Source organism: Asterias rubens, chromosome 22 (assembly GCF_902459465.1).
Source record: "Asterias rubens chromosome 22, eAstRub1.3, whole genome shotgun sequence".
Taxonomy (NCBI): Eukaryota; Metazoa; Echinodermata; class Asteroidea; order Forcipulatida; family Asteriidae; genus Asterias; species Asterias rubens.
The window spans coordinates 7,019,311-7,033,278 of NC_047083.1; the positions used below are offsets into that span (position 1 = coordinate 7,019,311).

The following is a 13,968-nucleotide window of genomic DNA, read 5'->3' on the forward strand; positions in this document are numbered from 1 at the left end:
ACTGCGTTGAACCCATGAGATCGATCGTGTGTACGGAGCTATTTAACATTCCATTCGCTTAGTAGATTTGTTGACAAAATCGCTGTAAACATATTGTTTTCCCCATAAAATTTGAGGTTTCCTAGCAAATTTCAGTGGTACGGCGCTCTACAAGTATTTGGTAGCTTTCACACAGGTAAGTTTTGTTACTAAACTGATCGTCTATGGATGAGAAAAGACACAAAAGGTAGATTTCTTTTTGTTTTCGGACGATGTAGACCATGGTCCCTACGTGTGTACGTGGTCCCTACTCCTACCTATTCCTAGAACTATTTCGGTTTCGTCCGGCTATCGTCTCCCGTAACCTCATAGGTTTATATCTCGCACGCGTTAAATAAACGATCATGGTTCAATCATTATTCTAGGAGTCATTCGCCGAAACTTCAAAGCATGTTCTGTTGACGTGAAATCACGACTATATTTGGGTCACTACTACTAACTTGCCGTCAACTCGCCGTCAACTCGCCGTCAACTCCTCCAATATACATTTAAAATCCACAAAGAAGCATAGAACTGTAAAGTATCAGCTCAAAGAGCATTCGCGTAAGTTTTAGGTCATATTTCGGAATAAAAATTGAGTTTTTTTCTCGTGAAAAAAAAATCTGGCGGTCCTACTACAATCATGTACTTGCCGTCAACTCGCCGACTTGCCGTCAACTCATTTTCGTGCTTTTTCACAATGATTAGTCTGGCCCAAGATGTCAATGATTGGTACTTTTTTTTTATCAACACAAAGTCGTTTTTGTGAATGAATTTGTACTGAAAACCATGAGAAATATGTAGTTTAGCCCAGACTTAACACTTCCTAGTTGCGATAATCGTAACCCTCCATCCTCCCGACGGTCGGAGACCAGAGGGTTACGACACAAGACTGATATTATCGGTGTAACTAGCAGTTTTGACCAGTTTTTGCCAGACTCGTGATCAGATTCGTCCTTTTTTTCCACTTTCCAAAATCATGACAGACATTCTAAACACATGGAGTTGATCTTTATTGTATGACAACGTCATCTGGAACCCTTAAAACAACATCATGAAAATATTTGGCAGAAAAAACGACAAAAACTTACCAAAAGACTGACCGAATATATCCATAATCCATAGCGGAGCCAACTAGTGATTTTGAACGTCGCACTTGCTTGGCAACAACCAATCAGCGTGACCCAACCAAACACGCATCTGGACGAGCCATGGCTGTCGTATGCATGCTATCACCGCCTTTGTGTGTAAGCACCGATCCCCCGCACCGAGTGCGCAGCATGCAGGCATGTACACCTCACTACAGCATGGTACCCCAAAACCCAAGAAGAAAAACATACTCTTAATATGATTCAGCGTTCTGCAGTGAGACTTTGTTTCAACAACTACTCAAGAGAGTCCAGTGTATCAGAAATGATTACCAAACTCAACTGGCACCAGCTTGAGGGTTGTCGTCTCATTACAAGGCTCTCTATGATGTTTTGCATCCTACACAACCTCGTCGATTTAAACTGGGAAACCCACCTCACTAAACCAACACTCCCTACTAGAAGAACCCATCCACTCTCACTCATGCAACTTCAAGCCAGGACAACAATTTACGCCAACACTTTTTTCCCATGGACTATACCACACTGGAATGGACTCCCCCACAATATCCTAGACTTAAAAGACTACAAAGCCTTCAAGACAGTGATCAAAGCACACTTTAGACACTTCCACTAGGTCATTGGTCAGGTCATAAAACTCTGATGCGATGCGGGTATCAGTTTTTATCGGAGTATAATATCCAGATCCAATGAATTTTGGAATCAGAAATCTCTCTTTATTTTAATTTTAATTTTAATCTCGCCAAAATTAGGCTCTATGTGTCCTTTGATATCTCAATGTCCGAGGGGGCGACCATAGAACCCACTCCGCAATCTCAAAAAATGTTAAAAGTTATAAATTCTTACCGTAATTCAGTCCCCGACTACTCCGTTATACCACTACACTACAAATGCTGATTGTCCCCGAACTCTGCCGAACGCATTGCGAAGTCACGACACGCGACAAGCGTGCGCATATTATTTTTTTTCCCAAGACAAACGTGGAGAATTATCGCACACGTTCGTCTGTCCTAGAATAAAAAAACACATTCGATCCGTGCTTTGTGTACAAAAAATATGGACACGCGTCTAGGAATCAGACGTCTGGTTCCCAGACGCGTCCATATGTGTTTGTACGCAAAGCACGGATTGAGTGTTTTTTATTCTAGGACAAACGTGTGAAGATAATTCTCCACGTTTGTCTTTTTTTTAAATAGGGTTATTTTAAATGATCTCAGCAAAAACTAGACATAGAGTTTTTTTTTTTTTTGAGTTTTCAAATCGATCTCAATCTTGAGTTATGGCGTAGATAAGCTCAAAAGTTTTTTTTTTATGAAACAAAATATGAAGATGAACTTTGACCCAGGGTAACGACCCGGAAGTTAAGGTCGTACGATTTTGTCGTTAACTTTTCAAATATTGGAAAAGTCTTTATCTATCTGATGCATAAGTATGGACATCATAGCTTTTCTATTTGTTGAGATACAGCAACAAGCAAATGATCATTTTTCAATTTAAAAAACCTTGTCATGACGTCATCAATGACATCATTATTCCAAAAAAGTGGTGGTTTCATGTACTCACTATTGCCTGTGTACATAGTAAGTTTTAGGTTTGTACAAGCTTTACTTTTGTTTAAAAGCTAAAAAGTTGTTTTTTGATGGAAAAAAAACACAAATGCGAACTTTGACCCAGGGTAATGACCCGAAAGTAAAGGTCGTACAATTTTGGCATAAACTTTTCAAATGTTGCCAAAGGCTTGATCTATCCGATGCCTAGGTATGAACATCATAGCTTTTATATTCGTTTAGATACAGCAGCAAGCAAATGGTCATTTTTCAAATTTAAAAACCCTGTCATGACGTCATCAATGACGCCATCATTCCCAAAATATGGCCGTTTCTTCCACTCACTGTTGCCTATGAACATAGTAAGTTTTAAGTTTGTACAAGCTTTACTTTTGTTTAACGTCTCCTTTTTTCTTCACAAATGCAATTTTTGTGTGAGATTGGCTTTAGGTTTTAATTTGCAATTTATGCAAACCCTTTCACAATTTAGTTACCCCTGCACGGGATGATGTACACAGATTTGATAATCAACAGCGACCTCTTTTGTTGGACAAACAAGAGCGCTTTTAGGATTCCCCGAAAAAATGTTCGCGCCATATGATTTTTACACATTTTAAACGTTGTTTTATTGTTATTTAATACCTGATGACGTCATTATGACGTAATTAGGCCTGTGTTGTCTTAAAAACACTAAGGTTCAACTATCTGTCGAGTTTCAAGGTTCAAATCGATCTCAATCTTGAGTTATGCCGCAGATAAGCTCAAAAGTTCGACTGAATTGTTTCATTTATGTTTTGTGTATTTCAGCAGTAGAAAAAACAATGGATATTTAACATTTTAACAAAGAATGGCGGCCATCTTGAAATAAAAAATAAAAAGCCCCTCTTCCTCCTTTTTTTGAAAAACCCGGACGTGAAACATGTTTTTTTTTAACTCGGCCTTAGTAGCCAACAGTGTGCGATGTCACAGTATCACATCAAGTGCATTGCCTGTGTATGGGAATGGGGTTGATCAACTCACGTGATCGGCTGTGGTACGTGTTAATGTTATCGGATCGTTTTTATAATGTTCGTAAATAATCCCAAAGTGGCCGATTCTTTTGTGGGTTATTCTCTTTCTATGTTGTAAGTATGATTTAACAATTATACGGAATGATGTCAACTATAAAATAAACTAAAAGAATTTTGGCGGCAAGTGATGAGAACAATGTATAGGCCAGCTAGACCTACATGTACATGCAGAATTGAGTAAAAATAAACAGTTTTCAAACATCGGGCTGCATCTTTACAGAGCTGAGGACAGTTTTGTTCAGATAGAGAAATCAACAACTTGCCGCTAAGCCTTGAGATTTTCTGGATAATCTGGACATAGAAATTTTCAATATCAAATTTTTTCATACATTTCAATACTAGTGACATCTATGTAGGCGATACCGACATGAAATATTCATGGATGAATATTGAACACTGATTGTCCCGTACAGTGTACGAATGATGTTGTTTTTCTGTTTTCTTCTTTATATGCAGATGTACATGGGAAGAAGCGAATACTTTGACCTTTGAACTAGTACAACCAACTGAAACTGTGTACACAGAGATGTGGTGTAACTTACAATTGTACATGTAAGTGTAGCCAAGTCTTTCTTAAACTGTTAAAGGCTTGGAACTTCTGAAATCCTTGGATGAATTATTGTGTGATGTCAATTTTTGCCGCTTGAATGTTTTCTCTGGCTGAAACTCCAAAGACTGCACACTGAAGAAAAAATATTAAGTTCAGGCATTTGGAAAACCCTTCAGACAGAAGTTTAAGTTAATTTCAGCGCGTCTTTTCATAAAGTTGTCCACACACAGGACTTGTGTGGTATTTGTGGATTTGTAAGCTTTAGGTACAAATGTATACAAACAGCCCTGCAAAAACTTTTTTTAACCTGTATGGTTTAAAAAAATAAGACATGCTTCATGTTTTATAAACAACTTGGCATCTTATGATAAAACACTTTATTGGATTTAACAAATATGAATTCTGAATCGGAGACACCTGAAAATGTCCAAGAGTTAAAGCACCAAAATGCCCACCGTGAAAAGAAACAATTTGTTTGTGAGATTTGTGGAAAGGTCTTCTCACAAAAAAATGACCTGACAATCCATCAGCGTGTGCACACTGGAGAGAAACCATTTGTTTGTGACATTTGTGGAAGAGCCTTCTCACGAAAACAACATCTGCAGTACCACGACCGTGTCCACACTGGAGAGAAACCATTTTCCTGTGATATTTGTGGAAAAGCATTTTCTGATAAATACAGGTTACAATCACACCAAAGAGTCCACACTGGAGATAAACCATTTGTTTGTGACGTTTGTGGAAAAGCATTTCCTCGAAAAGGCAGTCTAAACACACACCAGCTAGTCCACACTGGAGAGAAACCATTTACTTGTGACATTTGTGGAGAGCGCTTTACTTATCAGTTTGGTCTAACTGGTCATTACCAAATACACACTGAGAAGAAACCATTCTTCTGTAACATTTGTGAAAAAGGTTTCCCAAATGAGACTAGCCTAACAGTCCATCAGCGTGTCCACACTGGAGAGAAACCATTTGTTTGTGACACTTGTGGAAAAGCCTTTAAACAACAACAATACCTAAAGTATCACGACCGTGTCCACACTGGAGAGAAACCATTTCCTTGTGATATTTGTGGAAAAGCATTTTCATTTAAAACCGGTCTAAAAGCACACCAAAGAGTCCACCACACTGGAGAGAAACCATTTGTTTGCGACATTTGTGGAAAATCATTTTCTCAAAGTTTCGGCCTAAGAACTCACTATAGTGCCCACCACACTGGAGACAAACCATTTTTCTGTGACATTTGTAAAAAAGGTTTCCCAAATGAGCCTAGTTTGACAGCCCATCAGCGTGTCCACACTGGAGAGAAACCATTTGTTTGTGACACTTGTGGAAAAGCCTTTTCACAAAAACAACACCTAAGAGACCATAACCTTGTCCACACTGGAGAGAAAAGGTTTTCATGTGATATTTGTGGAAAAACCTTTTCTCTTAAAACTAACCTAAAAAAGCACAAAAGAGTCCACACAGGAGAGAAACTATTTATTTGTGATATTTGTGTAAAAGCGTTTACATATAAAACTAATCTAAAAAAGCACATAAGAGTCCACCATGGAGAGAAACAATTTATTTGTGACATTTGTGGACAATCTTTTTCTCAAATGGATATCCTAAGTGAACATCACAGTGTTCACTTTGGGAAGAAATTATTGGTGACATTTGTGGAAAAGCCTTCTCAACAAGATAACACCTCCATGTAAAGTACCATAATCTTTTACCGTATTTTCTGCACACAGGAGAAAAACCGCTTGCCTGTGATATTTGTGGATCAGCCTCCTCTCAAAAACAACACCTACTGAGGTGCCAAGCCTTTCACACTGAAGAGAACCGAACGGTGTTCATTTGTGACATTTGTGAAAAAGATATCAAGGACCGTGGACGGTGTGTTTTGTTTTTGAAAAGGGCAAGGGCACTAAGGCACTTCTCCTTGGTAAAGGGCACTCTGTGAGAAACTTGCAAATTTCTACTGGAGCACCAATGCATGCATGGAGGCAGTCGCCTTTGTTGCCTCTGTTAAATATCAGGGCTGCACTTCTCATTTTATCACTGGATGTAGAGAAATCATTTATGACGTTTGTGGAGAATCCTAGAATTTCATGTAGCAGCTTGTTCTCATTGACCACCTCTGTTCTCTTTTAGGGGAACCATTTATCTGAATAATTTTTAGGAAAGCCTGAAGAATATAGAATTTCAACTTCAAAGTTCTTAGCTCTTGAGAGAAACAGTTGTTTTTCTGGGATATTTGTGATTTTTTTATGAGTGTTAAAGGGTCATTTGAATTAGAAGCAGCTTATCGGAGCACCAAGTGATCTTGGGTGTGAGATCTGCCAATTTTTGTGACATTTGTAGATGAACATAAGCAAAACAAACCGTTAATCTTGCCAGTAAATGTTAAAATTGTAGATATAGTTACCAATATGAGTTCTGAAAGTAACCAAACTGATTTGGTCTGTGACTTGAATCACCAAGGAGTCCACACTGACATCAAACCATTTCTTTGTGATCTTGGGGCATATGCTTTCTCACAAAATCCCCAACTGACCCACAATCAGCCAGTCCAAACTGGAGAGAAACCATTTACTTGTGACGTTTGTGGAGAAGTCTTCGCACAAAAACATTGCTTGACCATCCACGACTGTATCCACACTGAAGAGAAACCATTTCCTTGTGAACTGCCTTCAGCTGCCTTCAGCAGAAAAAAAAATGCAAAACATCATCAACTGATCCACACTGCTGGAGAAAAACGATTTGTTTGTGAAATATGTGGAAAAGCTTTTTCACGAAAACCCTACCTGACAATTCATATGCGTATCCACACTAGAGACAAACAATTTTGTTGTAACATTTGTGGAGTGTCTTTCTCTAGCAAAAAACGTTTAACTGGGCATCAATCTAGTATCCACACTGGAGAGAAACCATTTGCTTGTGACATTTGTGGAAAAGCATTTGCTCTTGGAGAAAATTTAAAAAGTCACCACAGAGTCCACACTGGAGAAAAACCATATGTTTGTGACATTTGTGGAAAAGCATTTTCTCAAAGCAGCTCTCTGAATCGTCACCAGAGAGTACACACTGGAGAGAAACCATTTGTTTGTGACGTTTGCGGAATAGCATTCACAGATCAAACCAGTCTAAATAAACATTACAGAGTCCACACTGGAGAGAGACCATTTGTTTGTGATATTTGTGGAAAAGCCTTCGCACAAAAATACAGCTTGACCAAGCACAACCGTAGCCACACTGGAGAGAAACCATTTTCTTGTGGTATTTGTGGAAAAGCATTTCCATTTAAAACCAATCTAAATAAACACCACAGAGTCCACACTGGAGAGAAACCATTCTTGTGTGACATTTGTGGAAAAGGTTTCACAAATGAGACTAGCCTTAAAACCCATCAGCGTGTCCACACTGGAGAGAAACCATTTGTTTGTGACACTTGTGGAAAAGCCTTCTCACAAAAAAATTGCTTGACCATCCACAACCGTATCCACACTGGAGAGAAACCGTATCCTTGCAAAATATGTGGAAAAGCCTTCAGACAAAAACTCCAGCTTACCAATCATGAGCGAGTCCACACTGGAGATAAACCATTTGTTTGTGATATTTGTGGAAAAGCCTTCGCACAAAAACATCGCTTGACCATCCACGACTGTATCCACACTGAAGAGAAACCATTTGTTTGTGATATTTGTGGAAAAGCCTTCGCACAAAAACATCGCTTGACCATCCACGACTGTATCCACACTGAAGAGAAACCATTTCCTTGTGAAATATGTGGAAAAATCTTCACACGAAACATTGGCTTAATCGTCCACAGCCGTATCCACACTGGAGTGAAACCGTTTCCTTGTGGAACATGTGGAAAATCCTTCAGACGAATAATCCACCTGACTAATCATGAGCGAGTTCACACTGGAGAGAAACCTTTTACTTGTGACATATGTGGAAAATCCTTCAGCAAAAAAAGAACTGTAAAACTGCATCAACAGATCCACACTGGAGAAAAACGATTTGTTTGTGAAGTATGTGGAAAAGCTTTTTTACAAAAGAGGGACCTGACCAATCATGAGCGAGTTCACACTGGAGAGAAACCGTTTGCTTGTGACATATGTGGAGCTGCTTTCAGCAGAAAAAATAATGAAAAACATCATCAACTGATCCACACTGCTGGAGAAAAACAATATTTTGTTTGTGAAATATGTGGAAAAGCTTTTTCACAAAAACCCTGCCTAAAAATTCATATGCGTGTCCACTCTGGAGACAAACAATTTCGTTGTAAAATTTGTGGAGTGTCTTTCACTAGCAAAAGTAGTTTAACTGGGCATCAACGCAGTATCCACGATGGAGAGAAACCATTTGCTTGTGACATTTGTGGAAAATCTTTTTCTCAAAAGGTCAATGTTACGTCTCACCAGAGAGTGCACACTGGAGAGAGGCCATTTTCATGTGATATCTGTGGAAAAGCATTTTCTCAAAGCAGCTCTCTGAATCGTCACCAGAAAGTACACATTGAGGAGAAACCATTTGTTTGTGACACTTGTGGACGAGGCTTTTCTTGTAAGTCTGTTCTCTCTAACCATCACCAAACTCACATTGAGGAGAAACCAATTGTTTGTGATGTTTGTGGAAAAGTCTTGAAATCTCGAAAGAAATTTGACAAACACAAATGTGTCCACTCTGGTAAGAAACCATTTGTTTGTGATATTTGTGAAAAAATCTTCAAATCTAAAAAGAAACTTGACAAACACAAATGTGTCCACCCTGTAGGGGAGCCATTAGTTTGTGACGTATTTAAAAAGGAGTAGTTTAAGTACCGGTATTCATCAACAATTCCACACTTTTAAGAAAACGATAAGAGAGATAATTACGGAAAAGCTGTCTCACAGCTCAACATGAAGAAATTTCTATTTAACACCTAGGCACTAAATAGCAAACAGGCACTCTTGAATCGTGTCTCACCAAATTCTGAATTTAGTACATAAAAAGTTTGGTGCTTGAAACAGTTGGGACCGGTTTGGAGCAACCAAACAATGGAAGTTGAAAGATTGACTCTAGGAGTCGTTTGAAAGATTCTGAAGTGTCTTGATTTCAAACGTTGATCTTGTCATGAGCTAATTCCAATGTTAAAATGTGTAAAGTTTGCCTGTCTGAAACCACAATTTATGTGGGTTGTACAGTACATGTAGCTCCTAATCTATTTGGTTCTGCATTACTCTAGAGTGCATGTCTGAACTGGGTGTAACCTACGTGTATGTGGTGAACTTTATAGAAACAGTTTGGAATTCACTGTGAATGCGAGACAAATTCTGTGATAATATTTGGAGAAAGAATATTTTAGAATAGAGGTTATCTACATTGTAAATACCCAATGCTTTATTTCACAAAGCTAAGATTCCTCATTTAAAGGCAGTGGACACTATTGGTAATTGTCAAAGACTAGCCTTCACAGTTGGTGTATCTCAACATATGCATAAAATAACAAACCTGTGAAAATTTGAGCTCAATCGGTCATCAAACTTCAAGATAATAATGAAAGAAAAAAATACCCGTGTCACACAAAGTTGTGTACGTTTAGATGGTTGATTTTGAGACCTTAAGTTCTAAATCTGAGGTCTCAAAATCAAATTCGTGGAAAATTACTTCTTTCTCGAAAACTATGGCACTTCAGAGGGAGCCGTTTCTCACGATGTTTTACACCATCAACCTCTCCCCATTACTTGTCACCAAGTAAGGTTTTATGCTAAAAAATATTTTGAGTAATTACCAATAGTGTCCATTGCCTTTGTTTTCAATATTTCTATGTTGTGTTTCATTTTGAAGAACACTTTGCTTAGCAATTCAAGATAGTGAAAGATCAATCTTCTCGTTGTGAAATTGGTAGAGTGTGTCAACTTTCACGTTATACAGCAAAACATTACATTTTCATAATTTTAGATATTTCTGTGGCATTTGATTAAACCGTTTCAGCAATTTGTAGTTTATGTGCGTAAGGGTCTGGGGTCGATTTCACAAAGAGTTAGGACTAGTCCTAACTTATGACAAGTCCTTGGAGATATACAAATTGCATGGATAGTCCTAAGTTAGGATGAGTAACTGGTCCTAACTCGAGATAAGACTTTAGGACATTATTTTTTCAGAGTAATATTCTAAGAGAAGCGTTCTACTTCCATTTTCTTCTAACTGTGTAAGTTTTATGTAGAACATTGTGTTTTGAAGATGAACTTGTTCTAAGTTACTAAATTTAATATTTTGGTTTGTTTTTTCAGGCATGAATTCATTAATAAAGACAGTATGCATTTTGTAAAAATGACGTTTAATTTGAGAACTGCCTAAGTCTCAGAAGCAACATAACATAAAGTTTAATTTGTGTAAGGGCTCAATTTCAAAGAGCTATTTAACCGAAAAATATTGCTTAGCAACTTTAAAAAAAAAAAATTCAGCCAAGCAGCAATTAGCAGGATACCAGTTACATTATTGCACGCGTCTATGATTGGCTGGGAACCTTAATCTGGTAAAAGCATAGTTTGTCTTGCTGAGCAAATTTTTGTTCTTAAAGAGAAGGTACACATTTGGTAATTACTCAAAACAAAACAGACTTGGTAACAAGCATTGGTGAGCTGTTAATAGTATAAAACATTGTGGGAAACGAGTCCCTCTGAAGTAACGTAGTTTTTGAGAAAGAGGTAATTTCTCACTATTTTTATTCCTATCTGAAAGCACACAAATTCGTCAAATAAGGGTGTTTTTTCTTTCAATATTTTCCTGACCAATTCAGCCCAAATTTTCACAGGCTTGTTATTTTATGATTATGATGGCATACACCAAGTAAGAACACTGGTCTTTGACAATCACCAATAGTGTACCTATACCCTTTATAGCAGCTTCATGCAATTGGGCTCAGAAAAAAAGACTTAAAAAGTAAAGGTTCACCATTTTCACAAAATGACATCTCATTATTACCTCAAACATGTTTACTTTCTGATGTATATGAAAGAAATCTTGAATAAATTAACACACAGAAGAAAAAAAAGAAAAGAAAAAAAAACAGAAATTAGCAGGATACCAGTTACAAATTGTACAAGTCTGTTGTCTATGATAATTTGGCTGGGAACCCTATTCTGGTAAAATCATAGTTTTGTTGTGCTGAGCTTATTTTGTTCTAAGCAGCTCCATGAAATTGGGCTCAAAAAGAAAGAAAGGTTCTCCATTTTCTCAAAAATGACATATTATCTACTCATTAAATCTTCATGTTTATTTTGTAATGTAAATGAAAGAAACTTGATAAATTAACACACCAGAAAGTTTGTTAGATTTGCTGAGTCTCTTGTGAGTTCTGAATAGCACAGATTAATGTAGAGCAATTTAAATGCCTGTTTTATTCGCAATGGCACCAAAGCATTTTCTCCAAAGAACACCCTATGAGGAATTTGTAAATTTCTACTGGAGCATTTTATGGGGACTAAACAAGGCAATGACTAAGGGCGTGGGCATCGAGGCAATCCTCTTCATTGCTTTAATACTTCGGAATAAAGCTGGAGAAATATGGAAAGTCTACTATGCAGTTGTTGAAGTTGTAATGGGATCAAGAACATGCTTGTTCTTGACATAACATTCTTGCATGGCAACTTGTCAATAGAGGGCGTTATACAGTTACTAGCATTGAGCAAGTGCAGACTATTGAATGAGGTGCATTGTGGGATAGATATGGATCAAATTTGGATACCAGCTGGACCACAATGCACCTAATTCCAAGCTTTACGCGCGCGCCCCAGTATAGTGCGAAAAGGTACTATTGCCTCCCTGAAGTATGAGGCGTGCAATTAATTTCTTCACGAAATCTGTCTCAAAAACATGGTTTTTTTTCTCATACATGTAGGGCAACTTTCTAAGTCAGATGGTTTTCCTTTGAAGAATGATGTTCCGGTGGCAAGTTCATTGTGTGAGTTCGGAATGCTCTGGCTTGGCACTTCCAGTGACCTCCAAACGGGCCGCATATATGTGCCTGCCAGGTCCTTTTCTGGGGCGCTTTTTAGTACGATAAAAATTCGAAAAGAAAAGGAGTACAGCGCACCAGTTACTGGGTTTCGTAGTTTCCAGTCGCCAACCCCCACCCCTAAACTGCCCATTGTAAGAGAATGAAGGAAGGGGCAAGCATGGATTCCAACAAACTGTAACAGGGTACTTCAGTAGTTCAGCAATGTAGGTTAAAAAAAATGCATTGCCCTAACTACTACTGGTACATCAAAGGGGAATCAAGCCAAGACCAAATTAATCAACTGCTCGTTTCGTTCGTCCATGCGGTCCTGCCATTCCCGGCCTTTAGTGTTTAAAATGTATTGATGGTTGGTATTTATGTTATTATTCTAGGTACTATATGCATGTTTCAGTTACAAAATCCCTTCCCTTTTTTTCTAGAAGAAGAAAAAAGTGACACAAGAAATCCCCCTCTGCTCCCCACGCCCCCCCCCCCCCCCGCCCGGGCCCCATTTCATAAAGGTGGTTAGCACTAATACAAATATTGCTTCTAACAGAAACGGGTGTTTCCAAAATTTAATAATGTTTGCAGTTTTGTCACTGTTGGTCCCCACTCAACTTTTGCTTTGCAAAGAAAATTGTCAATCAGTATTTTCTGTAGTTGCGATATAAACGTAACCCTCCCGAAGCCGTCGGCCGGGAGTATGGGGCGCCGTTTGTCCATTAATTGTTTGACACTTTTAAGGCATGTTTTTACCATGGTTTACAGCAATTAGATGTAAACCATAGAAACTGTTGCCAAATCCTGTTATGGTTTACATACCAGTAAAGTATTTGTTGTGTATAAGTTTATGGTTTACAAACCATGAACATACAAAAAACATTTACAAATCGTGGTTCATAAACCAAGAAAATTTACGCATCTTAAAAACATGGTTAATAAACCATAAAAACTGAGGCATCAAAGTCATGGTTTACAAATCATGGTTTATAAACCATGAAAATTGAGACATCTAAAAAACATGGTTTATAAACCATGAAAATTGAAGAATAAAAATCGTGGTTTACAAATCATGGTTTATAAACCATAACAAATGAACCAAAAAATCATGGTTTGTGACCATGGTTTATAAACCATGAAAATCGAGACTTCTTAAAAAACATGGTTTATAAACCATAAAAATGTACATATCTCAAAAACGTTGTTTGTAAACCATAAAAAAATGTGCACTTACAAATCATGGTTTACAAACCATAAAAATGTGCACTCACAAATCATGGTTTACAAACCATAAAAAATGTGCACTCACAAATCATGGTTTACAAACCATAAACAATGTGCACTCAGAAATCATGGTTTACAAACCATAAAAAGTGTGCACTCACAAATCATGGTTTACAAACCATAAAAAATGTGCACTCACAAATCATGGTTTATAAACCATGAAAACGTGCACTCAGAAATCATGGTTTACAAACCATAAAAAATGTGCACTCAGAAATCATGGTTTACAAACCATAAAAGTGTGCACTCACAAATCATGGTTTATAAACCATAAAAACGTGCACTCACAAATCATGGTTTACAAACCATAAAAAATGTGCAGTCAGAAATCATGGTTTACAAACCATAAAAAATGTGCACTCAGAAATCATGGTTTACAAACCATACAAGTGTGCACTGACAAATCATGGTT

General features: G+C 37.7%; 1 protein-coding gene across 2 annotated transcripts; it reads left to right on the forward strand.

Moving 5' to 3' along the window:
* The first annotated feature begins 52 nt into the window (after window positions 1-52).
* LOC117305027 (gastrula zinc finger protein XlCGF26.1-like) lies at window positions 53-9,763 on the forward strand. 2 transcript variants are annotated; one of them, XM_033789724.1, is made up of 4 exons: window positions 53-175; window positions 4,201-4,296; window positions 6,034-6,955; window positions 7,886-9,763. In XM_033789724.1, the coding sequence occupies exons 3-4, from the start codon at window positions 6,715-6,717 to the stop codon at window positions 9,100-9,102; spliced, it is 1,458 nt and encodes a 485-aa protein (XP_033645615.1). In that variant the 5' UTR covers window positions 53-175; window positions 4,201-4,296; window positions 6,034-6,714; the 3' UTR covers window positions 9,103-9,763. The 2 variants fall into 2 exon arrangements, with proteins under 2 accessions (XP_033645615.1, XP_033645613.1); XM_033789722.1 differs by having other exon boundaries at window positions 6,034-9,763.
* Window positions 9,764-13,968: the final 4,205 nt, after the last annotated feature.